The sequence below is a fragment of the Miniopterus natalensis genome, chromosome 20 (assembly GCF_054644295.1).
Source record: "Miniopterus natalensis isolate mMinNat1 chromosome 20, mMinNat1.hap1, whole genome shotgun sequence".
Taxonomy (NCBI): Eukaryota; Metazoa; Chordata; class Mammalia; order Chiroptera; family Miniopteridae; genus Miniopterus; species Miniopterus natalensis.
The window spans coordinates 13,450,506-13,476,011 of record NC_142100.1 but is presented as its reverse complement, the minus strand read 5'-3'; the positions used below and the strand labels follow the sequence as shown (position 1 = coordinate 13,476,011).

The 25,506-nt window shown below is 49.0% G+C and overlaps 1 protein-coding gene across 2 annotated transcripts; it reads right to left on the bottom strand.

The window, feature by feature from the left end:
* Nucleotides 1-1,359: 1,359 nt before the first annotated feature.
* SMARCB1 (SWI/SNF related BAF chromatin remodeling complex subunit B1) lies at nt 1,360-24,393 on the bottom strand. Of its 2 annotated transcripts, none has more exons than XM_016204306.2 (9): nt 24,171-24,393; nt 20,534-20,672; nt 18,740-18,869; nt 15,164-15,301; nt 13,334-13,461; nt 11,063-11,229; nt 8,351-8,541; nt 2,140-2,271; nt 1,360-1,695 (listed from the first exon to the last, which is right to left on the bottom strand). In XM_016204306.2, exons 1-9 carry the CDS (start codon nt 24,261-24,263, stop codon nt 1,656-1,658), a joined length of 1,158 nt encoding a protein of 385 aa, XP_016059792.1. In that variant the 5' UTR covers nt 24,264-24,393; the 3' UTR covers nt 1,360-1,655. The 2 variants fall into 2 exon arrangements, with proteins under 2 accessions (XP_016059792.1, XP_016059794.1); XM_016204308.2 differs by having other exon boundaries at nt 20,561-20,672.
* Nucleotides 24,394-25,506: the final 1,113 nt, after the last annotated feature.

Below are 25,506 nucleotides of genomic sequence, written 5' to 3'. Positions count from 1 at the left end.
TGGGCTGGCCTACCCAGTGGGACTGAGGCAGGCAGGGTTTGTTCCATCCCACCAGTTCTGGAGCCCCAGGGTTGTATCCTGCCCCATAGGCCAAGCAAACACCTTGTTAATGGAGCCCACTAGTTTCTAAGGCTAGCTGAGCCTGGGCCTAGAATCTTTGTCAGAGCCTTCCAATGAAGCCCAGCTGGCCCCTTGTTCCAGCAAGTTCCACTCCTGGATGAAGGGCAGGAGCTTGCGTACAGACCCCCTGGGAGCCGTCATGTCCTAGGACATGCCCGCAGGATCCCCCAGCCCAGATGGCAAGACCCATCTCACCCTACCTCCTGGCAACCAAGAACGCCAATCCCTACTCAGGTTAGGAACCAGGTGCCATGGGGCCTGTCATGTTCCTGTGGAAGGATGTGCCAGCAACTGAATATGGCACCAGCCCAGTGCTGGGGGTCTGGACCCACTGTCTTTAGTAAGTACAGCTGTGTACCTAGTTCACCAAGCAGTGCTTGACTCATCGAGACCCACACATGTCCCCATGTCCCTTCTGTAGCATGTGAACATCTCCACATTAACAGATTAGGTAAGGATGCAGAGGTGACGACAAACTCATTGGATGTCGAGCTGCGAAGAGGCCCAGGACTGTGCCTCCTGTACACATAACCCCTCCCCACAAGCCAGCACTGGCCAGGCATGCTACTCCATGCTGTTCCACATTCGTCCTTTCTCATGACTAGCTTGGGAGGGAGGAGGAGCCATGTGCCAGCCAGGGGTGGAGATGGGTCTCAGTCCACCTGTTACAAGTGCACTACTGGGAGGTGTGGCTAGAGTGCTGCACACCTGCTAAAGCTGGAATAGCTGGGAACAGGCACCCAGGCTGGTGATGCCCCCTGCATGTCTGCATAGGATAGGGCGACTGCAAAGGACTCCAGAGAAGCAATGCTCCCAGCCCAGATAGCCTGATTACCTTGACCCAGCAGAGTGAAGGGATAGCAGAAGAGCCTGTGGCTGCTTCACAAGACCAAGCAAAGAGCATGGGGGTGGGGCTGCCATTGAAAGACAAGTGGGCCCGCTGTCCACTGAGCCTTATGATCACACCTTTCAGTTATCCTGCTCTACAAAGATCCAAGTATGGGTGGCGGTAGGGAAACTGGAGGGCCCAACGAAAAGCAAGGATTACACTCTGATTCAGGTCTTGTAGCAGCTGGGGTGGCTGCAAGTGAAGCCCTGGAGCCCCATCAACACCCACCTGGGGATCTGAGGCAGAGCAGGGTGAAAGGCCTGCCCTGCCAGCTTTGGCCACACCACCCCCAATAGGCCCTGCTCCCTGCTCTCCTCCATTCTTATTTTTATCCAGCCACTTTGAAGAAATGGAACAGGACCTGTTGCCTTTTATTTAAAAAGTGTTGCTAGCCCTGCCTGGGGCTCCTATACAAAAACAAAACACAACCCAAAATGAAGCCTCTTTCTGATCAGAGACTGGGGTGGTAGGAACTAGGGCTCAGCAAATGGAAAGTGTGCCAGGGGAGGGCGACCCAAAAGGCCTCCCCACCTGTGCTCCTCAGGATGGCCCTGGGCTGCCCCCTTGCCTCCCTCCTTGCCAGAAGATGGAGAGGCAGGCTGGTCTTCTGAACACGCTCCGTGGGAGTCAAGCACTGATGGACTGGTTACCAGGCTGGGGCAGTATTGGCGAGACGCCTCATACGCCTGCAAAAGGAGAGAGGGTAGTGACCCAGGGCCAGCTCCCACCTTGGGCAGCTGCCATCCCCCAGGGCTCTCTAGGGTAGCCAGGGGAGTGGAGACAGAGACAGGAAATGGTGGGTGGGATTCCCCTAGCCTGGACCCGTGTGCTGCTTGGGGCCCTGAAGCTGTCCACTCCCTGCCCGCTCAGGTCCTGCCAGCCTCTTCAGGGATCCTGAAACCTGCGTCTGGGTTGTGGTCAGAACCAACCTGAGGGCTTACTTTTGCTCTGTGCAGGGTTTGAAACCTGTAGCCTAGGGGCTAGATTGGGACTCATCACCCTGGGGGAACAGGTCCCCTCCCAGAAAGAAACTGGGTCACTGGGGAAAAGTGATGGTTCTGTACCTGCCTAGACAACAGTGCCTGTGGGCAGAGACAGCTGCAGGGGTTCTGGGGAGTAGGGGAGAGTACCTCGTGTTCCTGTCCTGGTCACGGATCTTCTTTTCCATCTCGGCATCCGTCAGGGTCTCCAGCAGCGGGCACCACTGGTCAGCATCTCCTGTGTTTCGGATGGCAATCTCCACTGTGGGCAGGGGGTTCTCACTGGGATGGTGAGGGGAGAGGAAAAGTGCTAGTTCACAGAACAGCAGCTGGAAAGGCCCCAGAAACCACTGTCTACCTCTTGCCTGCCAACAGATAGAACACTGGAGCCAGGGCTTGGTGGTGAGGCTCAGGCCTTTCCTGCTTCCTCCTCTTCCTCCTCCCCCCAGCTGGGCCCATTTCTATGCCCAGCTTCTTAAACCAACACTCCTAATAGGGGCAGCCGGGGATGCTCCTGTTACCCGAGCCTCAAGGCAGAGACCAGGAACCTCCCCTAGAGACAACAGTGCTGACCCCATGACCCCAGGCTTTCTTCAAAGCAACGGGCCCTTTGCTTCCGCCTCAGTGTCTCTGGATCTGTGAGGCTGAAGAAGGGAGTTCACTAGGGAGGTGGTTTCCTTGACAAACCAGAGTGGCTGAGCCCGTTGTTATCACTGGGGCTGGGGGAAAGGGGAGGGCTGTTTGCACTGTTCAATGTCCAGAGCGAGCACCCACCAATCGAGGAGACAAAAGGAGAGAAAAAGGAAGGGGCCACCCCAGAGTTCTGCACAACCCCTCACTGAGGGTCCGCTGGGCCGGCCTGCTCCTGAATGTTCCACACACTTGCCCCTCAGCCCACTTTACCAGGGTGAAATCAGCTCCAGAGAGACTGGACCCCAAGGGCCACCTGAGCATCCTCTTTCCAAATGCATATGGGGGAGGCAGAGTTCAGCCTGGAAAAAGGCTATGAAGGCAGGGAGTGGGGTGGGGAGGCAGGGAGGGGCAGGAGCACCAGGGGAGGGAGGTTGAGGCTGAGCTGCCACCTCTCTGGGCCTTAGTCTCCAAGTCTGTGGGACAGGAGCCTGAAGAGGCATGGAGGCCACAACTGCCAGGAGGGGATGTGTGCCTCCTACCTTTAGGGCAGACAGCCCAAACCCCTGGGCTGGCAGACAAGCCTCAGAGCATGGCCCTAACTGTGATCCTCTCCCACCCCCTTCCCCATGTTACCACTCTGGCCTCCCCAGGCCCTTTTTTCTCTCCTCCAGCTGGGGATGCCGGAGTGGGGAGGCAGCTGGGCAGCTGGGCCTTTGCTCTGAGGCTCAGCCCCACCGAAGGCCTGCCCTGCTGTACTGCAGCCTGTCTGCTTATAGAAGCCTGGAGGCCTGCAAAGCACCACCAGCTCTGGGAGGAGTGAGATCAGGCAAGGTCCAAGGGAGGTGCCTGGTGGATATTAATGGAATAAAACAAGATAAACCCCTGGTGGGGCAGCCTTGGTTTTGACACCTCATCTGGAAAATAGGCAAGACATCCTGAGGGATTTTCAGAGGATTATGCTTATCCAGAGGGAGCTTCCTAGGGGCCCGGGGCCTTCTTACATAGCTTCCCCAAAGTCTGTGCCCAAGTTCACGTGAGTGGTTGGCTAGATAGGAGCCTCTGACTGCAGGGTCCACACTCCTTACGATGCTAGCCAACATGGGGTCTGTTTTGGCCTCCCTGGAGTCTCAGACACCATGAATACACATGACATAGCTCAGAGTGCAAGCTGAGGCTGGCCCCACAGTCCAAAGCTGAGCCTGGCTCCCCTGTAGAAGTGGGGCTCACCTCTTGCTGCTAAATCTTGGCCCATGTGGTCTACAAGGCCCAGAAGCCTAAGCTCCTGCTGGTGACTCAGAGGCCAGTGACTGAGCAGCGCCAGCCCCCACCCCTTGGGACCTTGGGACCAATCACTCCTAAGCACTCCTGACAGCTGTTCTCCAGCCAGTACAGTGGTTTGACAATCCAGGAACCACCCAGCCACAGACCCAAACATCATTCCTTACCTTGAGAACTACCAACCGCCTTTCTCAGGGGGGCAGACATGAAAGGCGCCAAGCCCACACCAAGGGGAAGAAAACATGTTTTCCTCTTAATTTAAACAAAAGCTGGTGCGTAGGTTGTGGAGGCCCCTTTGTTTACCCCCTTGGTTCTGGGAAGATTCCACTCCAGTGGGTTGTTCTAAAATAAGAACTGCTCAAAACAAGAATGGGCCTAGAGCCAGCAGGCCTGACTCTGGTTTAGGGGAGGACATACAGACACATACATGCCTCCCACCCCTCCAAGGAAATTATGATTCACAGGCCTCAAGGCCCCTAACACCCCAGTGTCCAGGTGGGGACCCAGAGCGCAGGCAGGGAAGGCCATGTTTGAGGCAACAGAGGGACCAGGACCGATGCTTATAAAGTATCTTGAGTTTAATTTTCAATGTGATCTCACTTTTATGGCCTCACAAGACACAACAGACCAGCTGAGAAGCATTTCTATGCCCACTGTGTAAATGAGAGAATGGAGACTGAGGGGGAAACGACCTGCCCACAGCCATTCAACTGGGAAGACACAAAACTTGATGTCACCTTCCTGTTCAAGATCAACTGACTCTTGACCAGGGTGCCAAGCCTACTCAATGAGGAAAGAGCAGTCTTTCCAACAAATGGTGCTGGGACAACAAGACCTTGGATTAAGCAATGGTTTCTTAGGTGTGACACTAAAAGCACAAACAACAAAAGGAAAAATAAACTGGACTTCATCAAAATTTAAAACTTTTGTACTTCAAAGCACTATGTCACAAGTGAAAAGCCACAAAATGGGAGTAAATCATGTATCTGATAAGGGGCTTGTATCTAGGCTATATAAAGAACTCTTAAAACTCAATTATATATAAAAAAACACACAAAAAACATACAAAGGACTGGAACAGCCATTTTCCCAAAGAAAATATACAAATGGCCAATAGCACATGAAAAGATGCTCAATATCATTAGTCATTAAGGCAATGCAAATCAAAACTACAAGATGCCACCTCACCCCCGCCCACTAGGATGGCTAGAATAAAAATTAGATAGTCCTGGCCGGTGTGGCTCAGTTGGTTGAGTGTCCTCCCGTGCACCAAGAGGTTGCTGGTTCGATTCCCAGTAGGGAGCTTGCAGGAGGCAACTGATAGGTGTTTCTCTCTTTAATTAATATTTCTCTCTCTTTCTTCCTCTCCCTTCCTCTCTCTCTAAAATCAATAAAAATATACTTTTTTTAAAAAGTCAGATAAATGTTGGTGAGTATGTGGAGAAACTGTGACCCTCATACTGCTGGTGGGAAAGGAAAATGGTGCAGCTACTTTGGAAAGCAGTGTGGCAGTTCCTCAAAATGCTTAACACGGTCACATGACCCAGTAATTCCATGCCTACATACATACCCAAGGGAATGAAAAATAGGTAATCAAAAATTTGTATGTGAATGACCACAACAGCACTATTCTTAGCTAAAATGTGGAAACAGCCCAAATACCCATCAACTGATGAACTGCTCAATACAATGTGGTGTATCGATACTATGGAATACTATTCAGCTACAAAAAGAAACAAAGTTCTGATATAGGCTACCCCACTATGAACCTTGAAAACATTATGCTGAGGAGTCAGCCACAAAAGAACATACACTAGTCTCCTTTATCCATGGTTTTGCTTTCATAGTAAACCAGGGTTCAAAAATAAATGGAAAATTCCAGAAATAACAATTCAGAAGTTTTAAACGGCATGCTATTCTGAGTAGCATGATAAAATTTCACACCATCCCTCTCTCTTCTGCCCAGGATGTGAATCATCCATTTATCCAGCATCTCCACACTGCATATGCTCCCGGCCTGTTAGTCCCTTAGTAGCCGTCTTGGTGATCTGATCAATTACCATGGTATCGCAGTGCTAGTGTTCGAGTTACCCTTATTTTACTTAATAACGGCCCCAAAGTGCAAGAGAAGTGATGCTGCCAGTTTGGATATGACAAAGAGAAGCTGAAAGTGCTTCCTTTAAGTGAAAAGGTATGTATATAGGAAAAAACATAGTGTATATAGGGGTTGGTACTATCTAGTTTCAGGCAAACACTGGGAGTCTTAGAACGTATCCCTGTGAATAAGGGAGACTACTGTATACTGCATGATTCTATTTATATTAAGTGTCTTAAACAGCCAAATCTATAGACAGAAAGATTATTAATGGTTGCCCAGGACCGGGAGACTTGGGAGGCCAGGTGAGGTGAAAAATGTTCTAAAACACGATGGTTGCACACTCTACAAATATACCAAAACCCCAGACCAGATCAAGCACACAAAAGGCTGGGCCAGTGTAAAGAACTCATAAGGCCTGGTCATCTGGGAAAAAGTCCTCCTGATGCCAAGAGGCACTTGGGATGCCTCTCAAACCCCCAGGAAGGCCATACCCCTCCTGCCTGGCTGTCCTAGGCTGCTGCAGAGGAAATGTGCTTGCCCTGGTCCTCAGTGGGGTGGCCTTACCTTCAACCTGAGGATGTGAACCTGCACACTTAGCACTAGAGACTGAGGTGGGACAGAGGTCTGTGATGCTCTCTGTTCACAAAACTAGAATTCATTAACTGGCTGCTGAGATAAGGGAGGGATCTGTAAATCCTGACCTGCTACCACCAGGGACTCCCAAGGGGCACCTGCTCTGGAGCTACTTGGCACACTGCAGACATTCTGAGGTTTAAGGGCTTTAGGTGGATAGCTTGGGTCACCTGGAGGTCAGAGCAGGAGGGATGGTGCAACATGTGTCAACACCCTCAGGGTCCCCCTGCTAAGAGCAGCATGATACCCCCACCCCTGTACTTGCCAGGCAGAATGTGCGTTCTGACTCAGTCAGCATGTGGGGGATGAGGTACTCGGTGTCAGTGTCACTCCCAAGACCTGCACAATGTCACCGCCTCCCAGGACCTCAGGGTCGGCACAGGAAGCAAGGCCATGTCTGACTGGTCTCAGGCCCATTGGCCTTGGCTCCAGTGCAGAGTGAATGGACATGCACTGACACCTCAAGCTGGCCTCCCACAGGAAGCAGGAGATGTGGGCCAGACACTACGTCCCCTCTCCTCTCTGGGCCTGGACCCTGTCTGTGAAGCAGAACCACCTGATTGGCAGGGCTGCTGGAGGGTTACGCGGGAAGTTACAGATGTGTTGTCTCAGCCTGGATGCTGGGAGCAAGACTCCTACAGGGCTCAGCAGTCTCCAAGGCCTGGAACCTCAAGCCCTGTGGGTGTACAATCATTCCTTCTTTCTTGCTCAGATTTACAGGAAGCCATAAGAAAGCTGTCTCTTGGGAATTCTGGGAGAACCAGCTGAGACACAAACATACTCACGAGCCCCATTAATTGTTATGTCTTTGCAGAAAGATCTTCATATTTGCTCCTCATGCAGCATTTTAAGCTTCAGTCCCTAAGTAATGACCACCACATGTGGATGATGACAGTTTCATGAGCAGAATAAATCCTAACATCCTGTTTTGATGCAGGGATACTTAGCACCCCCCACCCCCCACCCACACACCACCCAAATGTGAAAGAGGAGCTCAAGGGAAAGGGTTGGTACGATGAACAGTCCTGAGGCAGGCAAGCGCCACTACTCAGTTAACACTCACCAGGCCTGTGCTTCATACTCCAGGGCCACCACAGGAAGGCCATGTCTGTCTACCTCCTACCCTAGCACACAGGATACTGCATAGGAATATTCTGTTTACGCTTCCACCTTCACAGGCAGCCTGAATTCGGTTCTTTGTCTTCCACGGCACCAGTACGGGGTGCGGCCAGCGTGGGTGCTCACCAACTGGCCTCTGACTGCAGGACAGCAAGGTACGGCAGTAAAAAGCAGCAGCTGGAAGACTCACTGGCTCCCGTGAACCAGGGAGGGCAGTATGGAGTAGCCCTTGTTTGAGACAGAATGAAAGTCCATCCGATGAAGAACCTGAGCTGTGCAACCCTGACAGAGGCAGTGCAGAGAGGAGGGCAGAGGTGTGAGGGCTGCAGAGCGGCTCTGGCAGCAGAGTGCAGCCCAGGGCGGTGCAGGGTGGGTGGAGGACAATGGAGGCAGATGCCCTGTCTCCTTGGATCCACCCCTGCTACAATAGGAGGTGGGCTCTGCCTCGGGACACAAGAGGCAGCAGGAGGAGTGAGGCCACCCAAGGCCAGACTGCACTGCGAAGCTCTGGAAAATCCCAGAGACATCACCATGCACAGGGAGAAGTCTTTTCTCCAAAATAGGTTTGCAGAGGAATGACAGACTCATCCTCGATCCTACCTGAAGGCATAGGTCTTCTGATGCCAGCTCAGCTGTCCTCGAATACTGTAGGCGATGGTGGTAACAAATTCCCCGCCTAGTCCCAACTCAGAGCACAGCTTCAGGGCGAACTTCTCAGGTGAGTTCTCCTTCTCTGACATGTCCCACTCAAACTGGTCCACCAGGGAGATGTTCCCCACATGGATGTTCAGCTGGGGCCAGAACCAAAGAATCCAAGTTAGAGCAGTCAGAACCCACCCAATAGAGGGGCTGTGAGAAGGTGGGACAGCTTGCTCTGGAGCCACCAGGCTGGGCTGGACCCTGCCCACGACTTATTTGCTGAGAACCAGGGCTGGCCCTTGTCCTTCCAGCAGCAGCTCCCCATCCACAGAATGGGGCTAAGCCCACAAACCAACTAGGGTGGCCACAAGGGGTTCTGGCTCAAAGCCCAGCACAGTTGCCCTTGAGGGGAGACCCTCAAGTGGCCCTGGGGCACCTGAGTCCCAGCTCACCCCATGTGTCCCCTTGCTCCCCTTTGTTCCTGCTGGTCTTGATCTTGACATGATTACACCAGTCAGTAAGGGCTCAGATCAACTGTCACTCATTAGACACTGTCCCTGAGCCCTCACCTGAGCCAGTCTTACTCTGTTCTCTTTACAGAGTGCCCCACTTGGAAATCATCTTATTAAGTGTGCTCACAGATGCAAACCGCACCTTTACCAGCCCGCAAAGCATAGTAAAAGGATTACACACCACCAACAACTGGCATTTATTCCTGCAGTTCAAGGATGTTATAATATGAAAGCTGACCAATGTGAATATCCCACATAAACAGATGAAGAAAACCACATGATCACCTCAATTGATACAGAAATAGCATTTGGCAAAATTCAACACCCTTTCAGGATAAAAACACTCAACAAACTAGAAATTGAAGGAAACTACTTTAACATAATAAAATCTATATGTGAAAAACCTACAGTGAAAATCATACTCAACAGTGAAAGACTACAAGTTTTTCTTCCAGGGTCAGGAACTAGACAAGATGCCCGCTCTTACAATTTCTAGATAGAGCAAGTAGACTGAAAAAGAAATAAAAGGCACCCAAATTGGAAAGAAAGACGTTATCTCTGTTCACAGATGATATGATCTTATATATAGAAAGCCCTACATTACATTAAAAAAACAACAACAACAAAATTGTTAGAGCTAATAAGTAAATAAATTCAGCAAAGTAGCAGAATACAAAGTCAAAACACAAAAATCAGCTACATTCTACACACTAACAATAAACAATCTGAAAAGAAAATTAAGAAAACAAGTCCATTTAAAATAGTATCAAAAAGAACAAAATACTTAGGAATTAATTAACCAAGGAGGTAAAAGACTTGTACAATGAAAACTACAAAACAATGCTGAAAGCAATTAAAGAAGTCATAAATAAATGACATCCCAACAATTTTTTTTGCAGAAGTAGAAAAAAAATCCATCCTAAAATTCATATGAAATCTAAGCCCTGAACAGCCAAAACAATCTTGAAACAGAACAACAAAGGTAGAAGACTCACACTTCCTGATCTCAAAGCTACAGTAATCAAAACAGTGTGACACTGACATAGAGACAGGCATATAAACCAATGGAATAGACAGCTCACCAATAAGCCCTTGCATACATGGTCAAATGACTTTCAACAAGGGCGCCAAGACTACTGAATGGGAGAAAAAACAGTCTTTTCAACAAACGGCGTTAGAAAAACAGCATATCCACGTGCAAAAGAATGAAGTTGGACCCTTATCTTACACCATATATAAAAATTAACTCAAAATTGATGAAAGACATAAATGTAACATAAAACTCTTAGAAAAAACATAGATGAAAAGCTTTATGACACCGGATTTGGCAATGATTTCTTGGATATGACACCAAAGGCACAGGCAACAAATGAAAAACTATAAATTTGGAATTCATCAAAATTTAAGTTACATGCATCAAAGAACACTATCAAAAAAATCAAAATGCAACCCAAGAATGTGAGAAAATATTTGCAATCACATACCTGATAAGGGACTGACATCTAGAAGATACAGAAAACTTATAAAATGCAACAAAAGAACAAACACCTGATTAAAAATGTGCAAAGACCTTGAATAGACATTTTTCTAAAGAAGATATACAAATGGCCAATAAGCACATGAAAAAATATTCAACATCACTAATCAACAGGGAAATACAAATCAAAACCACAATGAGATACCACTTCACACCAAGCAGGCTCTGTAGCAGGCAGGCCTGGTCTCAAATCCCAACTCTACCACTTCTCAGTTGGGCAGTTTGGGGCAGATGGCGTTACCTTTCCACGTGCCTACCTCTCACCTATAACAGAGGGTAAGGCAGCATCTACCCCAGGACTGTGGCCAGTTATTGAGACACTTCAGAGCTTGTACAGGAAGACTGTAGGAGGGTGTTGTTCTTACTGTGGGCTTCCCCACTCTGCCTATCAGCTGGCTTCATCTTCTTTGAATACACACGGAATGTGATACCTTACTCAGAGAAGTCAGGCCCACCCTTCCTGGGGTAGTAAGCAGAGCCACGTGCTGTCTCAAAGACAGCTTTCCAGGAGCACTGTCCCACAGGCTTTCATTGACAGCTCCACGTACCTTCAGTGTCCCATGACCCACCTACCCCAACACACAGGACAAGGAAGGCCCTGGCACATGGAAAGGAGCTGTCTACCTTGATGATGACGCGCTGGTCTGACTGGTCCTCCAGGATGCTGTCCGTTGGATAGGACTCAATCTGCTGTCTGATGGCAGAGGCGATAGCTGGTACAAACGTCAGTGGGTTCAAATCTAGGTCATCACAGAGGATTTCTGAAAACATCTCAGGGGTCATCAGCTTCTCTGAAATCAGGAAAGAGGGCAGGGGTTGCCAACAAATTGCAGGGTCTAATCTCACTGTGCTCAGCCTGACCTCCCCAGCTCCTTCCTCCTCTACCAAAGCTCCCAGATGAAGATAAGGATGTGGCCCTCCCAGACATGCAGGGAAAGGAAGCAGAGAACGAACACTTCCCTCTGTCCATCGTTCCACATACACCTCCTCCTGCACACCATGGGGGAGGTCAAGGCCCTAAGAGTGCCCCATACCAGGTTCTCCCCGCTCCTGGGCACCACTACACCACACCACTCAATTAGTTTTAACCTATGAGATGTTTGGGGGGGGGGGGGGGGGGGCGGGGAAATAAAGGCACTTCAGAGCCGATGTGCCATGTCTACACTCTCCTTTCCTTGTCTGATCCAGGCAACCAGGGTAGCCCATGTGAAGATATAGGGGGAAACCATCTACACACCAAGGAGAGAGGCCCAGAGGAAACCAATGCTGCCAACACCTTCATCTGAAATTTCAAGCTTCCAGATCTGGGAGAAAATAAATTTCTGTTGTTTAAGCTCCCCATGTGGGAGACTTTGTCATGGCAGCCCTAGCAAGCTAGCAGGTTCCTTCTACATAAGCCACTTTGAGGCCAGTCCCCACTGGAGGATGGAGCAGAGACATGTCCATCCAACTCCGCCTCACCGGTAGAAAAATCCCTCAGAGATAGTTATTAGGCTGCTTGTGGCTTTTTCCAGGCCTTCCCTCAGTTTCTGACTCTATGGGCAGCACACACAGTCAACAAGTTGACAAGCATGGAGGTGTGTATGGGTCCTGGGTCCTGGAAACATAACTGTACCAGGCATGAGCTCACAAGGAACATCTGTGACTGGCCAGACTATAGCAAGGTACTGTGCAATCAAATGTTTTCCTCCTGATTCTGCCCTGTTCTCATAACCCAAACCTTAATGACCACGCACCACTCTGGAATGAGGCACAGATAAGACAAAGCCAAGAATGAATTCCCTCGTGAGCACATAGCATGATTCCATTATCAAGAACCAGGTCTGCTTATCAGACAACCGACCCCACTACTTCCTCACTAGCCCAAATGAAGTGCTGGAGACCAGATGTCCTAACAGCACCATCAGGACAGACGGGGAACACATAGCCAGCCTCTGTTCAATAGCTCATAAAGCAACAGGCAGCTAAAGTGCTCAGGCTAAGTAATCTATGAGGACATCGTCCCCAACATTCTAAAAAATTAACCATTTTAGTTTGTGGTAATTATAGATTCATATGCAGTCTTGATTACTGTAGCTATATAGTAAGGCTTGAGACTGGGGAGGCTGATTTCTCCCACTATAATCACAACTATGTTGTGCGTTTGCATATGGAACTGACTGAAAGGAAAAATGCAAAACTGAAAACATTAGATGGTGATCTGGCGACTAATCTTCTATTCATTTAAAATAACATTCACTGTTTTGTGTAGGGTTTTTTTGGTCTGAATATAAGTAACATGTTTGTTGTAAAAGTCTGAAAGATTCAGGACAAAAATAAAGAAGAAAAGAAACACATTGTAATCCTCTTTCCCAGATGTAATAAGGACTCTAAACACTCTAGTGGACATCCTCCTAACCTTTCTCTTCTATATTTGCAAAGAGAGTTATAGTCAGACTTTGGGAGCCAGGGAAGAGAGGGAAGAGCCGGCATCTGACCCAGGACTTTAAAGAATGGAGAGGGCAGGGCAGTCCTCCCAGCCAAGGAGGTGACAGAGACACAAGCATGCACGTGCAGCATCTAAAAGAGCAGGGGGGCAGACCGTGCTGAAGAGGAGGTACATGGAGGGCCAGGCAGCAACATCAAGGTCATCGTCGAGCTCTATGGACTGGCAGGCTTCATGCAAGGCCACTGAACTACCACACTCATGGTAGTGAAGGAACCCAAGGTTCATGTGCCCAGGCCACACGAAACAGTGGCAGAAGAGAATTTGAACCCAGAGTCCAAACCCTCTAAACCTATACCACAATGTTCTAATTATCATGTTCAGGATCCAGAACCGGCCTGAAGGGCATCAGGCAGGAAAGGGGAGTGTTTACATGGCGGCTGGTCTGAGCTGTACAGAATCCCACATACCATTCATGTTCCAGGTAAAGGCGTCCCTCAGCTTCTGCCCATCAATCTCCATGTCCAACCGGATAGGGACCAGCACCTCAGGCTGAGACGCATTCTCGTGGATCACTGCTGGGTCGTGGTCATCAAAGCTGGAAGTGAATGGCAGGAAAATCAGCAAGGGATGCCATGGGTCCCCACATGGCCTCCCTCTCTGCACCACTGATCACTGCAAACCTGGCCAAGGGGGAAGGCCACTTCTTATGGGGACTTGTCAACTAAGGGCTGAGTCAGCAGAGACAAGGCCAGCAGGGGTCACAAGCCACAAGGGCAGACTTCCACACTCATGGACACACAGGAAAGAGAGAATAAGCTGCTGATGTAGGCAGAGGGACGAGACCTAGACATACTCTGAAAGAAGGGAGATTTAAACCTCAAAACGGGCAGGACTTTCACAGAAAGCTATAGGAAAGGAAAGGTATTTCCAGAAGGAAACACCTGAGCAAAGACCAAGGGACAAGGAGAAGCAAGGAGTTGCTGGGGTAGCAGCAGCCAGAACACTGAAGATGGGGTATAGATTAGATGGGGGAGCAGCACGTGAGGCACTGGGAAACTACAGGGTCAAGCTGCCAACAGTTCTCCATCTCAGGCTGCGGAATCCAGCCTCTACCCTGAAGGAGCTCAAGGAGGACTGAGCAAGGCTTTACATGGTCACATCTGGATTTTAAGAAGACAGAGAGGAAAGAGATGTGGGGATATTGGAGGGCATGAGAAATCTAAGGGCACCCGTGGAATACGGAGGACTGAGAACTGCTCTCAGAGCTTGGGGCAAGGACGGAAACCAGGAAAGCACACCACATGCCAGACACAAATGCTCTGGGAACCACGGACAAGGGAAGGAGGAGGAGTGGCCATTCTGAAGGTGGAAGGAAGCCCTGAGAAAGTGACATTCAAATAGAGATGGGAAGGAAGGAAAAGGAGGGTGGAAAGGAAGGAGGAAGGAGGGAGAGGAGGAGGAGGAAAGAAAGGGGGTGAACTGTGCAGATACTGGCAAGAAGTGAATGAGGCTGGGCTATAGAGATAAATGTGGGGATGGAAGCTTGAAAAATAACCCCCAAAAGATAGCTATGTCCTAATCCTTGGAACCTTGACCATTAACTTATATGGCAAAAGGGTGGGGGTACTTTGCACAGTAATTAAGTTAAGGATCTTGAGAGGAGATTAATTATCCTAGTGAGCCTAAATTATATTACACGTATCCTTATAAGAGACAGGTAGGGGGAGATTTCACACACAGAGAGAAAGCCATGTGACCCCAGAAGCAGAGACTGGTGATGTGGCCACAAGCCAAGGGATGCCAGCAGCAACCAGAAGCTGGAAGAGATAGGAACAGATTCTCCCCCAGAGGCCCCAGAAGTGCAACCCAGCCAACACTTTGATTTTGGCTCAATTAAACTCCTGGACTCCAAAATTGTGATAGAATAAACTTGTGTCGTATTAAGCCACCCAGTTTGTTGTGATTTGTTCCAGCAGCCACAGGGAACTAATATAGCAGGAGTCATGTGAATGGCATCTGAAACCATGAGAAAAGGTCCAAGGACTGGGGCCCCAGGAATTCTACTCAAGGTCCTGGGGAAAATAGGGGACTGATAAGACTAAAACAGGCAGAGTTGGGGGGCTGGAGCAAGCCAGAGACTAGCATCCTGCAAGCTGAGGGAAAACAATTTCATAGAGAAGGCAGCATGGCATTTTAGGGAACACGAGGTCAAAGTAGAGTGTTTTTCTGCGGAGGAAGAGACTAAAACACATTCGAGCACTAAGGCAGAACGAGTGGAGAGGGCGAGGTGCACTCACCAGAGAGGAAAGGTTCTCTTCTTGTCCCGGCCCATGCGGTTCCTGTTGATGGTCGTGGAGCACGGTACAGCATCCAGATGGTGGGAGCTGTTGGGCAGGGTAGGCACCCACTGACTGTTCCTCTTTGCTTTCTGTTCCCTGGAAAGACATAGGAAATCCTCTACTCAGTCTATGAGACCAATACCACCCACTAGGAATCGAGTTGTGGTCAAGGGATGCCCAATGCACCCCTGCTGGGCTCCAGGCCCAAGTGGGAACTTCTGTGCACTCCAGACTCTGCAGGTGTCTATTACCTAGGCTCCCACCAGCACCTGCTCGGAGGTACCCAAGCTAGAATAAGGGTGCAAAGGGGCCCCAACATGTCAGAGCAGCCCCCAGTTCAGTGCAGAAGCCATAATGTAACATGCTATATGCTGGGCATGGCTCCATGGAAGCATTGTCCCTTCTGTGGGGAAAGAGCACAAGGAGGAGGCTTCCCAGAGAAGTGGAGCCTTAAACATTGAGTCGGGGTTCACTGGGGTAGGAGGTGGCTGGAGGGGAGAAGGCTTTTCAGAAGGAGTAGACAGCAATAGGGAAGAGGCAACAGGTTGCGGGCTTGGAGGTGGCTGGAAACATGGGACACAGAGAGGGTCCCAATTATAGGGGTTACGTGGTCTGTGAGAAATTGACTGCATTCAGCAAATGGCTGGGAGTCCCCAGGGGTCTGTAGCAGGAAGAAACATGATCAGACTATTATTTTACATATGCAGGCCAGCTTGAGATGGCCTAGGCAACGCCGATCGCCTCTGGACTTCCAGACCAGTAGAGGTAAGAAGATGTAGTATTGATAAATACTGTCTACAAAGAGACACTCAGAATCATTTAAGTAGTCCATGTCTCATAAAAGGCTCAGAGTGCACGGGTTCCCACTATGTCCTGCGTCCCTTTATCATCCTCGAGGCTGCCTTTCCCAATGAGACGAGCAATGTTGAGGGCAGCAACTATAATTCTCCTATATAAATACCTGCACCAGTATTCTTCAATAACTGCTATAACTCAGAGAATGTTACAACCGTTCAATTTCCTACTGCTTAGCCAGTGCCCTCTAGGAGGGTCAGAAACAATGCTGGCAGCCCTTCCCCTCCTTGGGTGGTGGAGGGCAGAGGTGATGGCCACAACCTGCCTGGGCCTGGGCCCTTTAACTCTTTTTATCTTCTAAAGCTGGGACACTCGCACTAGCACCTCAGATGCTGAGGTCCAGGAGCATCCTTTGATTGAGGGCGGAGTCAGAGAGGGATTCACAGCACCTAATTTGGCCAGGATTCCACCAAGTCTACCATACCCAGGTCTTGCTTAGATCTTATGACCACCTTATATCGGAGACCTGGGAAAATGGGGAACACAGAATTCATCTGGACAGGGCTTAGAGCTGGAGCAGCAAGACTGGTATCCCCACCACAGCCTATCTGGGCCACAGGCCACACAGAGCACAAAATATTAAGTAGTACATTCCTGACCCCACCCAGATCAAGCAACTCCCATCTCTGGGGAGGGCCTGGGAATATGGATTAACAACTTCCATGGGCAATGCTTGTGCCACTGGGCCTGTACTTGGGAACCTTGGGTCTAGCACGCATCCTCTTTTATGAGCCTCCTAGAGCCTGTAATAAGGTCATGTGCCCCCCCCCCCCCCCCCCAAATCCTACCCTCAGTAGCAATCTCACTCATTTCCAGTCTGGGCTGCTCTGCCAAGTTATGTCACAGACAGAGTGAGCATGAATACACAGCCATGCACAGAATCTGTAATTCAACCTTCTTCCACAGCCAGGAGATCCGCCTTAGAGGGGGCAGTCAGCCTCTGCCTGACCTGCCCAGTGAGGGGGAGGGGAGGTACCAGTCCTCCCATGGGGCTGACTAGACAGTGAGAAGGTGCTTCCTGAGCATAAAGCCCAACAAAGAGCAAAGCAGCCTCCTTCAATTCTTCACTCCCCTCCTACTCCCCACCCCCGTAGTTCTGACCTCTGGGATAACAAGATTCTACTCCTCCCTCAGCTGTTCCTCAAATGACACGATCATTAAGAAAGTGTTTAACGCCCCATAAAAGGTTCCCAGCTGATGTGTGCAGACTTGAAAGTCCCATCCATATGTACTTAATTTCCTTCTGCCACTTCCCTGGGAAAGTCTAGCCATCCTTGTGTTTTACCACATCCCTCGGGGCGGGGAGAAAGAAATCTGTAGAGCACACATCTCTAACACTGGCCAGGTTGGATATGTGCCACCTTTTCCCAGGGGATTATATAAACAATCCAATAGTAAAGTTGAGAGAAAATCGAAAAAGAAATGATTTTTCATAACCACATCACTCGGAACAATAACATTCTCTACCCCCCTTTGTGTTTCCGGGGTCTGGTGCATATGAATGCCTGTTTTCTTGAGAACAGAAAGCATATGGTAGGCATTCCACACGTCTCATGCATGTGAACCATGTTTTCAGTTGCTGCAGAGTCTACTTAATTATGATATACAGAGTTACCTCCTTGTCCATTCAAGTGAGCACCTTCATTCACTCAGCCTTCTCCCTAAGGCTGGACACTCAAGTGGCTCCCAAAATTCCCATTATTGTTCACAATGCTCCCAAGGGAATCTCTCTATATAATGGTTTTTGGTGGTGGTGGTGGTCTTTTAAATTATTTCTCTGGGACAAATTCCCAAGGGTAAAATAAATGGGCCAGAGAAACAAAAAAAGTTTGATGTCATAATGCTTTACAAAAAGATCATGCCCACATACAAGCAGTCACAGCATCCATGAGTGCACCTCTGTCACTCCTTCCCCAATTATTTATGTTGCTATTTTTTTAAAGATTTTTTTTAATTGATTTTTAGAGAGGAAGGGAGAGAGAGAAACATCAATGCAAGAGTACATCAATCAGCTGCCTCCCGCACACCCCCCACAGGGGATGGAGCCTGAAACTCGGGCATATGCCCTGACTGAGAATCAAACTGACAACTTCCTGGTGCATGGGACAATGCCCAACAAACTGAGCCACACCAACCAGGGCGCAATTTTATTTTTTTTACTTTGAATTTTTAAAATTACACATAAGGATAAACATCGTTCCCTGTGTTTGTTTATTCTTTGTACGTCCAGTGTGGACCACCCTTTACCTATTTATCTATTGAGGTATTCAAGTTTTCCTTATAAATCTGAATGAATAGGCTCTTTCTACAACATAACAACTTTCCAATTACTTTCCTGTTTAAATGTTACTGTAAACACTCTTTTAAAGGTTCTAAATTTATACATTCAAGTCTATTGTTTGTTTTTGTGTGACTTTGTCTGGGCCACTAATTTTTCTGACAGATTAGCCTCACTTTCAAAGCATTTTTAGCCACTCTCCAGAATCCAAGACTTGGCTTAGCTTTCTTAGAAATTCCAAAGACGCAGAAGAAACTTAAAAATCCGGCTAGGATGATTTGTAAGCACAGTGGGTAAAGTGTTGAAAAGTATTTCGGTTTGACTTAACCCCAACCAGTTCTGGAGTATGAGAAAAATACCCGCGGGTGTCCCTAGAGCACACCTGGCCAGGGGTGCATTACCTGAGGTAGGTGGGGGGCTCTGTGCTGATGGACACGGCCTTGTACTTCTCGTCATTGCCGTCCAGAATCTCTTCCACCTCTGAGGCTTTTAACAGAGTCACGCTGGTGGCCAGGGTTGTGTACCCATGATCTGTAACCAGAGACAAGGCTGTGGTCACCCTACTGGTGGGGCAGTGAACAACAGCCAGTAGATGCAGCACATCAAGGTTCTCACATGCAGGAGGTGGGAAAAGCAGGTGTCAACCTTACTACTGCTGAATGCTGGCCTCTTCCAAAAGGGCAATCTGGACCAAGCGCTTTATTTAGAAGTCCTACTGGATAAACACTCTGAGGATTTCCTTGGACTAATTTGTCCCAGGAGCACTGGCTCCAGGCACAGAGGAAGTGCACAGGGCAGCAGCAGCAGATACAGCGCAGCACAGCCAATAGGGGCTCTCAGGAGAAAAGGAAGGCTCCAGAGCAATACCACCAGTGGGAAGAGGTCTGACACCACTGCAATCACAACACGAAGCAAAGTGGAGAGATGGAATGAAAGATGAAAAATACTTTTCTTTTAAAACAAGAGCCCAGAGAGTTGGAAAGAGCTGCTTCACACCAAATATGATCTCCTGGCCCTGCGCCAGTCAACACTATCTGGGGAGCAGGACAGATTCTAGGCAACCTGACCCATAGCTCTTCTAGGAAACTTTGGTCAAGAGCTGCTACCTGTCTGCGGTCCAGCCTGGCTCCTCCTAGAGAAACAAATCAGTATGGGGGAGGTGTCTCCAAAGCACAAGGTGGAAGAGTCACTGAGGCTTCCTTTGAGATTTGCAGAGGGGAAAGCAAAGCTGAGAACTCAAAGCGTTAGTGACAAGTGCTTCACTGGGGGCAGGAGGAGGACAAAAAGGAGACTTTTTAAAGTGAGTGAGTGGAAATGTTATAGCAGCAGATTTAAAAAAAGCTCCGGCTCCTGCATTAAAAGAACCACTACTTTGTCCACAGTGGACAAAACCACAGCAGCACCTACCAAACAGGACAGACTGCAAAGCATGCTCTCTCTCTCTTTCTCTCTTACACACACACACACACACACACACACACCCCACACACACACACCCCCCACACACAAGGCGCCACTTCCAAGTGGGAAGCAGTTTCACCATCTGCTAAACGTTGTGCTGTGTCCAAACCCAAGCGGGCCATAAGACTTTCCTGATAGATCTGAAGAGCATCCTTTCCCCCTGAACAGAGCTGCCACGGCTGAAGCACGCTAGTGCCTCTGTCACTTCTGTCGAGCAGCTCACCTAGCAAGCCCCAGGCACACCTCAGGCACAACAGCAGGGACATGCACATGAGCTCTAGCACACTGGCTGCCAGAATGAAGTGCTATGAGATGGATGTGCTCTGGGAAGCGAAGCGGTGGAAGCCCCAGAGGGGAGTGGGAGCTGGGGTCACCACCCGCCACTTGGGCTGCATGAAGGGTGACTATGGCGATACGCCACGGCAGATGGTAGAGCATCACAGCATTCCTAAAACGTTTTGAGACCAACATGTCTTCACAGCACCTGCTATTTTCCCAGCCCCAATCCCCTCATACAGCTTCTGATGCCATTAAAAATACCTGGTAAAGGACCACCATTGGCTCCCTGGAGCCACTTTCTTGCCTGAAGCTGCACATGTGCCCCGCCCCTAGGATGCTTCCTGCCATGCTAAGGTCAAGGCTGCAGTGAAGACACTCTGGAGTGAAAACGTTTTATCTTCATGACATAAGCGAGTGGTTTTGAAACAGGTTTACAAACCCTCGTGAAGACGCACCCTTAGTGTTAGGTTTTGTTTTTTTACCATGTGACGATGCAACTATTTTCTTCCTCTCTTCCACAGTGGCTAGTCGCCTCCAGAGTGAGGGATATCTCTTGTACAGAGAACCTCGGAACATACGGAGGTAGTTTCCCACCTATGAGTAAAGCAAGAAGGCTCATTATGAGGGTCACATCTCCACACAGAGGGGAGGATCCTGGCACAGAGGCTCCTCTGTATCAAGTGATGGACAAACAGGCCTTGAGTTGGCCATCAGGCACCAGGCTTTCGGCAGCAATAAAAACACATTCTGCTGACATCAAGGGTTCAACAGCAGTGCACATCTGGCTCACATCTGCCCCTCCTGGCAGGGACAATAACATCTGCATCCTGATGACAGGACCAAAGCTCGTGAGGCAGGCCCCAGAGCTCACCAAGAAGCCCCCAGAGCTCACAGAGAAGCTTGAAATGATTTTGATTTTGGACTCAGGAGCTCTGGCACTTTCCAGAAATGTAAGGCCTCTTTGACTTTCTTTTATCTTAAGAACAAGACTTTGATATTTTTACGATGCAATAAACACCAAAAAGGTCTCTTAATTTTAGACAGATGCAAGATAATTTCCCCCATGACCCCTGTTGCTTTGTTTAGTAACAAAACTCAAACCAGGGATACCAAAGGAATTTTCCAAGAGTTTAAAAAGCACTTATCAGCAATCACCAGATTGCTATATAAATCATTACTTTCCCAAACAATAGCTTCAGTTTGCTTGTACCAAATACTCAAAATATGACTTCCTTAATGAAAAGAAAAAAAATCTAGTCCTAAAGTTTTTCTAAAAAAAACCCACTGTCTCACTGACTTTTCCAAAATGATCACTTGAATCACAAGGCAAGAGATGGCCAGTGAACTGGACGCCAGGTACTGGCTCCACCTGACCAGGAATTCATTCCCTTTCTCAGTCTCCTTACTTATGTCAAATGTTCAGCAACTCTGTACCCCACAAAGGACCACATCTATTATTTTCCCATTTACCTACCCATCATAGTACATTTATTAAATAAAAATGTTTCTCCATTTTTCATGAATCAAAGACTTCTATGATCGGCAACCAGAGCTACTAAACAGCGTGAGTAGGTGGCCATAGCACATCACTCATGTGCCATACAGTAGGCACAGACCCCTGTGCACTATTTGGCTTGAGTATCGTTACCATCCAAGGGTAAATGCAGTTCCCATTGTTATTGTTGTTGAAAAGGTATTAATGATAACGCCCCCACTACCACCCTGCAGGTTCTATAGTTTCAGGACTCCTAGACCCTTCTTAAGGACCCTTCAGAACACAGGAGACCAGGGCATGCCTTTCTGGGTTTTCCCTGAACCAACCTTTGTCTGCTCTGGACCTGGTTTTCCAAATGTAAAATTAAAACACAGACTGGGGAATTTCCTAGAGTTCTCTCAGGTCTGTGACTCTGACTTGGTGGATATAGCTGCCTGTAGATGGCAGAACAGTGACACACTCTCACTACAACTGCAGATGCTGTCCCAAGGCCACTCCACAAATGTGGCATGGCAGCATTGGGTGTGATGCTATGGCCAGCCCACCTCTCTGAATATGGTGCCTGTTTCCCAAGGGGAAGGAGTCTGGGGGCCATCCACTCAATGCTGTCACAGGAGCTACAGAGTATCAAAGGACAGCATTCTGATCTTGAACCTTTCCCAGACCTCCAAAAGTCCAACAATTGTTTAGCCAGGCCCCAGAAAGGAAACTGCCTCTCCCTTCTCCCACCTGGGTCTCTATTGATTCGGTCTCAGGACAATGTGTCACTAAACAGGTCTGAAAGAGAAGACTGTAGTTAACTTTCTAGAAACTAAAATATGTTACGGAGAAGATCTCAGAGGCCATCTAGTCTAAACCTCCCATTATACACATGAGAAAAGTGACAGAGGCAGAGCAGAGCTGGGACCAGGCCTCCTGACTTTCTTCCCACCTCACTGGAATCTTCTCAGTTTGTTCCACCTAACAAATGAAAGCTTGCTTTTCAAAAATACCACCCACTCAGAGTCAAGACCAAACTGACTGCTTTTCCTGCTCATTAGATCAGGTAAAGGTTTCTTTAAACAACTTGCCCATTATGATATACTAAACTCTTCAACTGCCTTTTGTATCCTTCACTTACTGGCTCCATTTCCCCAGCATAGCTATCTTTGAAGAGCAGCATTTATGTGATAATGTAAAAAATGTATTGCATTCTGCCCTTTTTGTTTTATAAAAATTGGTGGAAAATGGTAACACTAAAGTTCTGACGCTGACAACATTGGTGTCATAATTCGATACAACTAAAATAAGCCTCAGTGGGACCATTAGGAGGCTTAACTCATGTTCAACTGTAAAGAAAAACAACAAAAATTGTAAAAACAGGAATGAAATATTGGCATCTGATACTGAAAACTGCTACAAGGAGAGGTAACCCTTGCCATTTTACAATTGCTTTAGCTCTCCAAGATTAGCACTTACCTTGTTACAATACTGCTTGGTATATGCACATCTGAATTGAATGCTTTTTTTAAAAAAAAAGGAATATACACTATCTGGGGACTCCCTTTAGACCAAAAAGGGCTAGTTTGAGGTAATCTGGAAAAACTTAATATACTTAGTACAAACTACCACTGAAGGACCAGTTGTAGGGTTTTCCTAAAGGCAGTGATCCAGATGATTCAACAAAGTGCTGTAACTTCTAGGAAGGATTAAAGATCTTTAGGATTGCCCTGGCCAGGTGGCTCAGGTGGTTGGAGCATCTTCCAGTACACCAAAAGGTTGGGGGTTCAATTCCGGGTCAGGGCACATACCTAGGTTTCAGGTTTGATCCCCTGTCTGGTGTGTGTAAGAGGCAACCGATCCATGCTTCTCTCTCACATGGGTGTTTCTCTCCCTCTCTCTCTCAAATCAATAAAAACATATCGTCAAGTGAGAATTAAAAAAAAAGAGATCTTTAGGATCTTTCCCCTGTAATAATTCAGTCAGTTCAAGATATCCAAAGTGTCAAATGCTTCTGAACTGCTGACAGATCTAGCTCAGGGACTGGGGCCTTATCCACCCAAAGGAAACAGGATGTCCTTATCCACCCAAAAGCAAGCATCCTCCTCCCAACCTATTTCCTCCCTGGTAAGCAAAGGTCAAAACACCTCCCAGCCCGCCTCAAAGGCAACGAACACAGTGGGGTAAGCCCTCACTAAGCTTCCCCTCTACAACCAGCCATTTCAGGATCCCAGATATAGCAGTGGGGGAGGGGTGCAAGTGAGATTTCCAACATCTCCCCCCAAGACTCGCAGAGGCTATCCGACACACCCAGTTTCTTTTCCTCTGCCTGGAGTTGCACCAACTCAACGCGAAACCAGTGGTCCCTCGGGCAGCGAGGTGGGTCCCCGACTACCACGAAAAGGGGAGGTAAGTAAACCTAGAATCTCATAAGTATGAGGGGCGGGGCCCCCTACGCCCCGCCACGCCCCGCCCCGCCAGATCCCGCCCCGCCTCGCAGCGCGTGCTCGCGCACCCGCCCGCCGCGATGAATGGAGACGCGCGTTCCCGGCGCAGACCCGCCCTGAGACTCCCGCGGGGCGGGGGGCCTGGAAGGGCGAGGACGCGCTACACAGTACCTCAGAGCCGATCATGTAGAACTCGCCGTCGTCCTCCAGCTGGAACTTCACGGGCTTTTGCCCGAAGGTCTTGCTCAGCGCCATCATCATCATTGCGGCGGTGGAGGCGGGCGGCAAAGGCCGGAATGAGAGGGATCGGAAGGGCTGAGGCGTGTCCGGGGCGCGCCGAGTCAAGGGGAACCGAAGCGGGGAGGCAAAGAGCGGGCTAGGCCAGGCGCTCGCGCCGCCGCCGCTGGGCTCCTCAGCTGCCGCAGCAGACGACGACCAGGCCTCCCTCGGTGCGCATGCGCCAGCGTTGACGTTGACGCGCGCGCTGCCGCCGCCCAAACAAAAGGCCAGAGCGCGTCCCCGCGATTCTCTTAAAGGAGCCTAGACCCGTTTCTCTTCCGAGCTGCTTCCCAAATTGAGGTACCAAGGAAAATTCTCATAGATGAAAATAGCAACCGAGGCCCTGACTCAGGCGGTGGCTTTCTCAGTCTCACAGCTGGGACTGGAACTCTATCCAGTGGAGGAGAAAGGAAGCGAGGCCCGAAGGCTGGGAGGATGCCTGAAGTACCTGTGCCTCAGTTTCCCCACCCAGAAAACACAGTGCAGCTGAGCACATACGAGGGCTTCTAGGAACACATCCCAGTTTCGGGCCTACAGCTATTCCTGCGGCTGTGGGAATGGGCAGAAGGATAACACTGGGCGGTGTTGGAATGGGCAAAGGCTCCCTGGCTTGGCAGGATTCCAAGGTCCAGGTGGTATTTGGTTTGGCTGGTGCATCAGATGAGTGTTGGAGGAGAGGAAACCTTCTCCATTCCTTCCTTAACTTTGCGGTTTGTTCCTGACAACAAGCTGAGCCCTATGATGAAACTAGAAATCCCTGCCCTGTGGCACTTACAGCTGGGTTTGGGGACTGATATTAATGAAAGCATCAAAGCATCCATGTATCCAGCTGAACAATGCAGTAAGTCCAAAACGGCCCATATGACAATTTCATATGGTTCAGTCTAATTAAAATTGCAGCTGGGGGGGTGCAGGGGGCTGGGTGGCAAGCAAGGACACACTCAAGATTTAGGAAGGGTTGGTTGTGGTATCCATGAGTTTTGTTCTATGTCCTGACAATGGTGGGATAGGGGCTGGGGCATCATAACATCAGATAAAGTGACCACCACTTGGCGGGGATGATCTGAGGAGCAAGGGGGAAGCAGGGAACAAATTACAAAGCCACTGTAGATGTCCAGTGAGACAAGATGGAGGAAAGGAGTAAGAAGGGCCCTAAACATTACACCCAGCCCCAAAGACCATAGGCTTGGGGGTGGGGTGGAATGCCACCCTGGCTCCCAAGTCAGAG

Excerpts from the sequence above, each read along its gene's own strand:
- SMARCB1 (XM_016204306.2), bottom strand. The coding sequence starts at position 24,263 with ATGATGATGATGGCGCTGAGCAAGACCTTCGGGCAAAAGCCCGTGAAG. Across the intron at positions 15,302-18,739 it reads GAGCCCCCCACCTACCTCAG|GGAACAGAAAGCAAAGAGGA; the intron begins GTAATGCACCCC and ends ATGTCTTTCCAG. Across the intron at positions 8,542-11,062 it reads ACCAGCGCGTCATCATCAAG|CTGAACATCCATGTGGGGAA; the intron begins GTAGACAGCTCC and ends TTCTGGCCCCAG.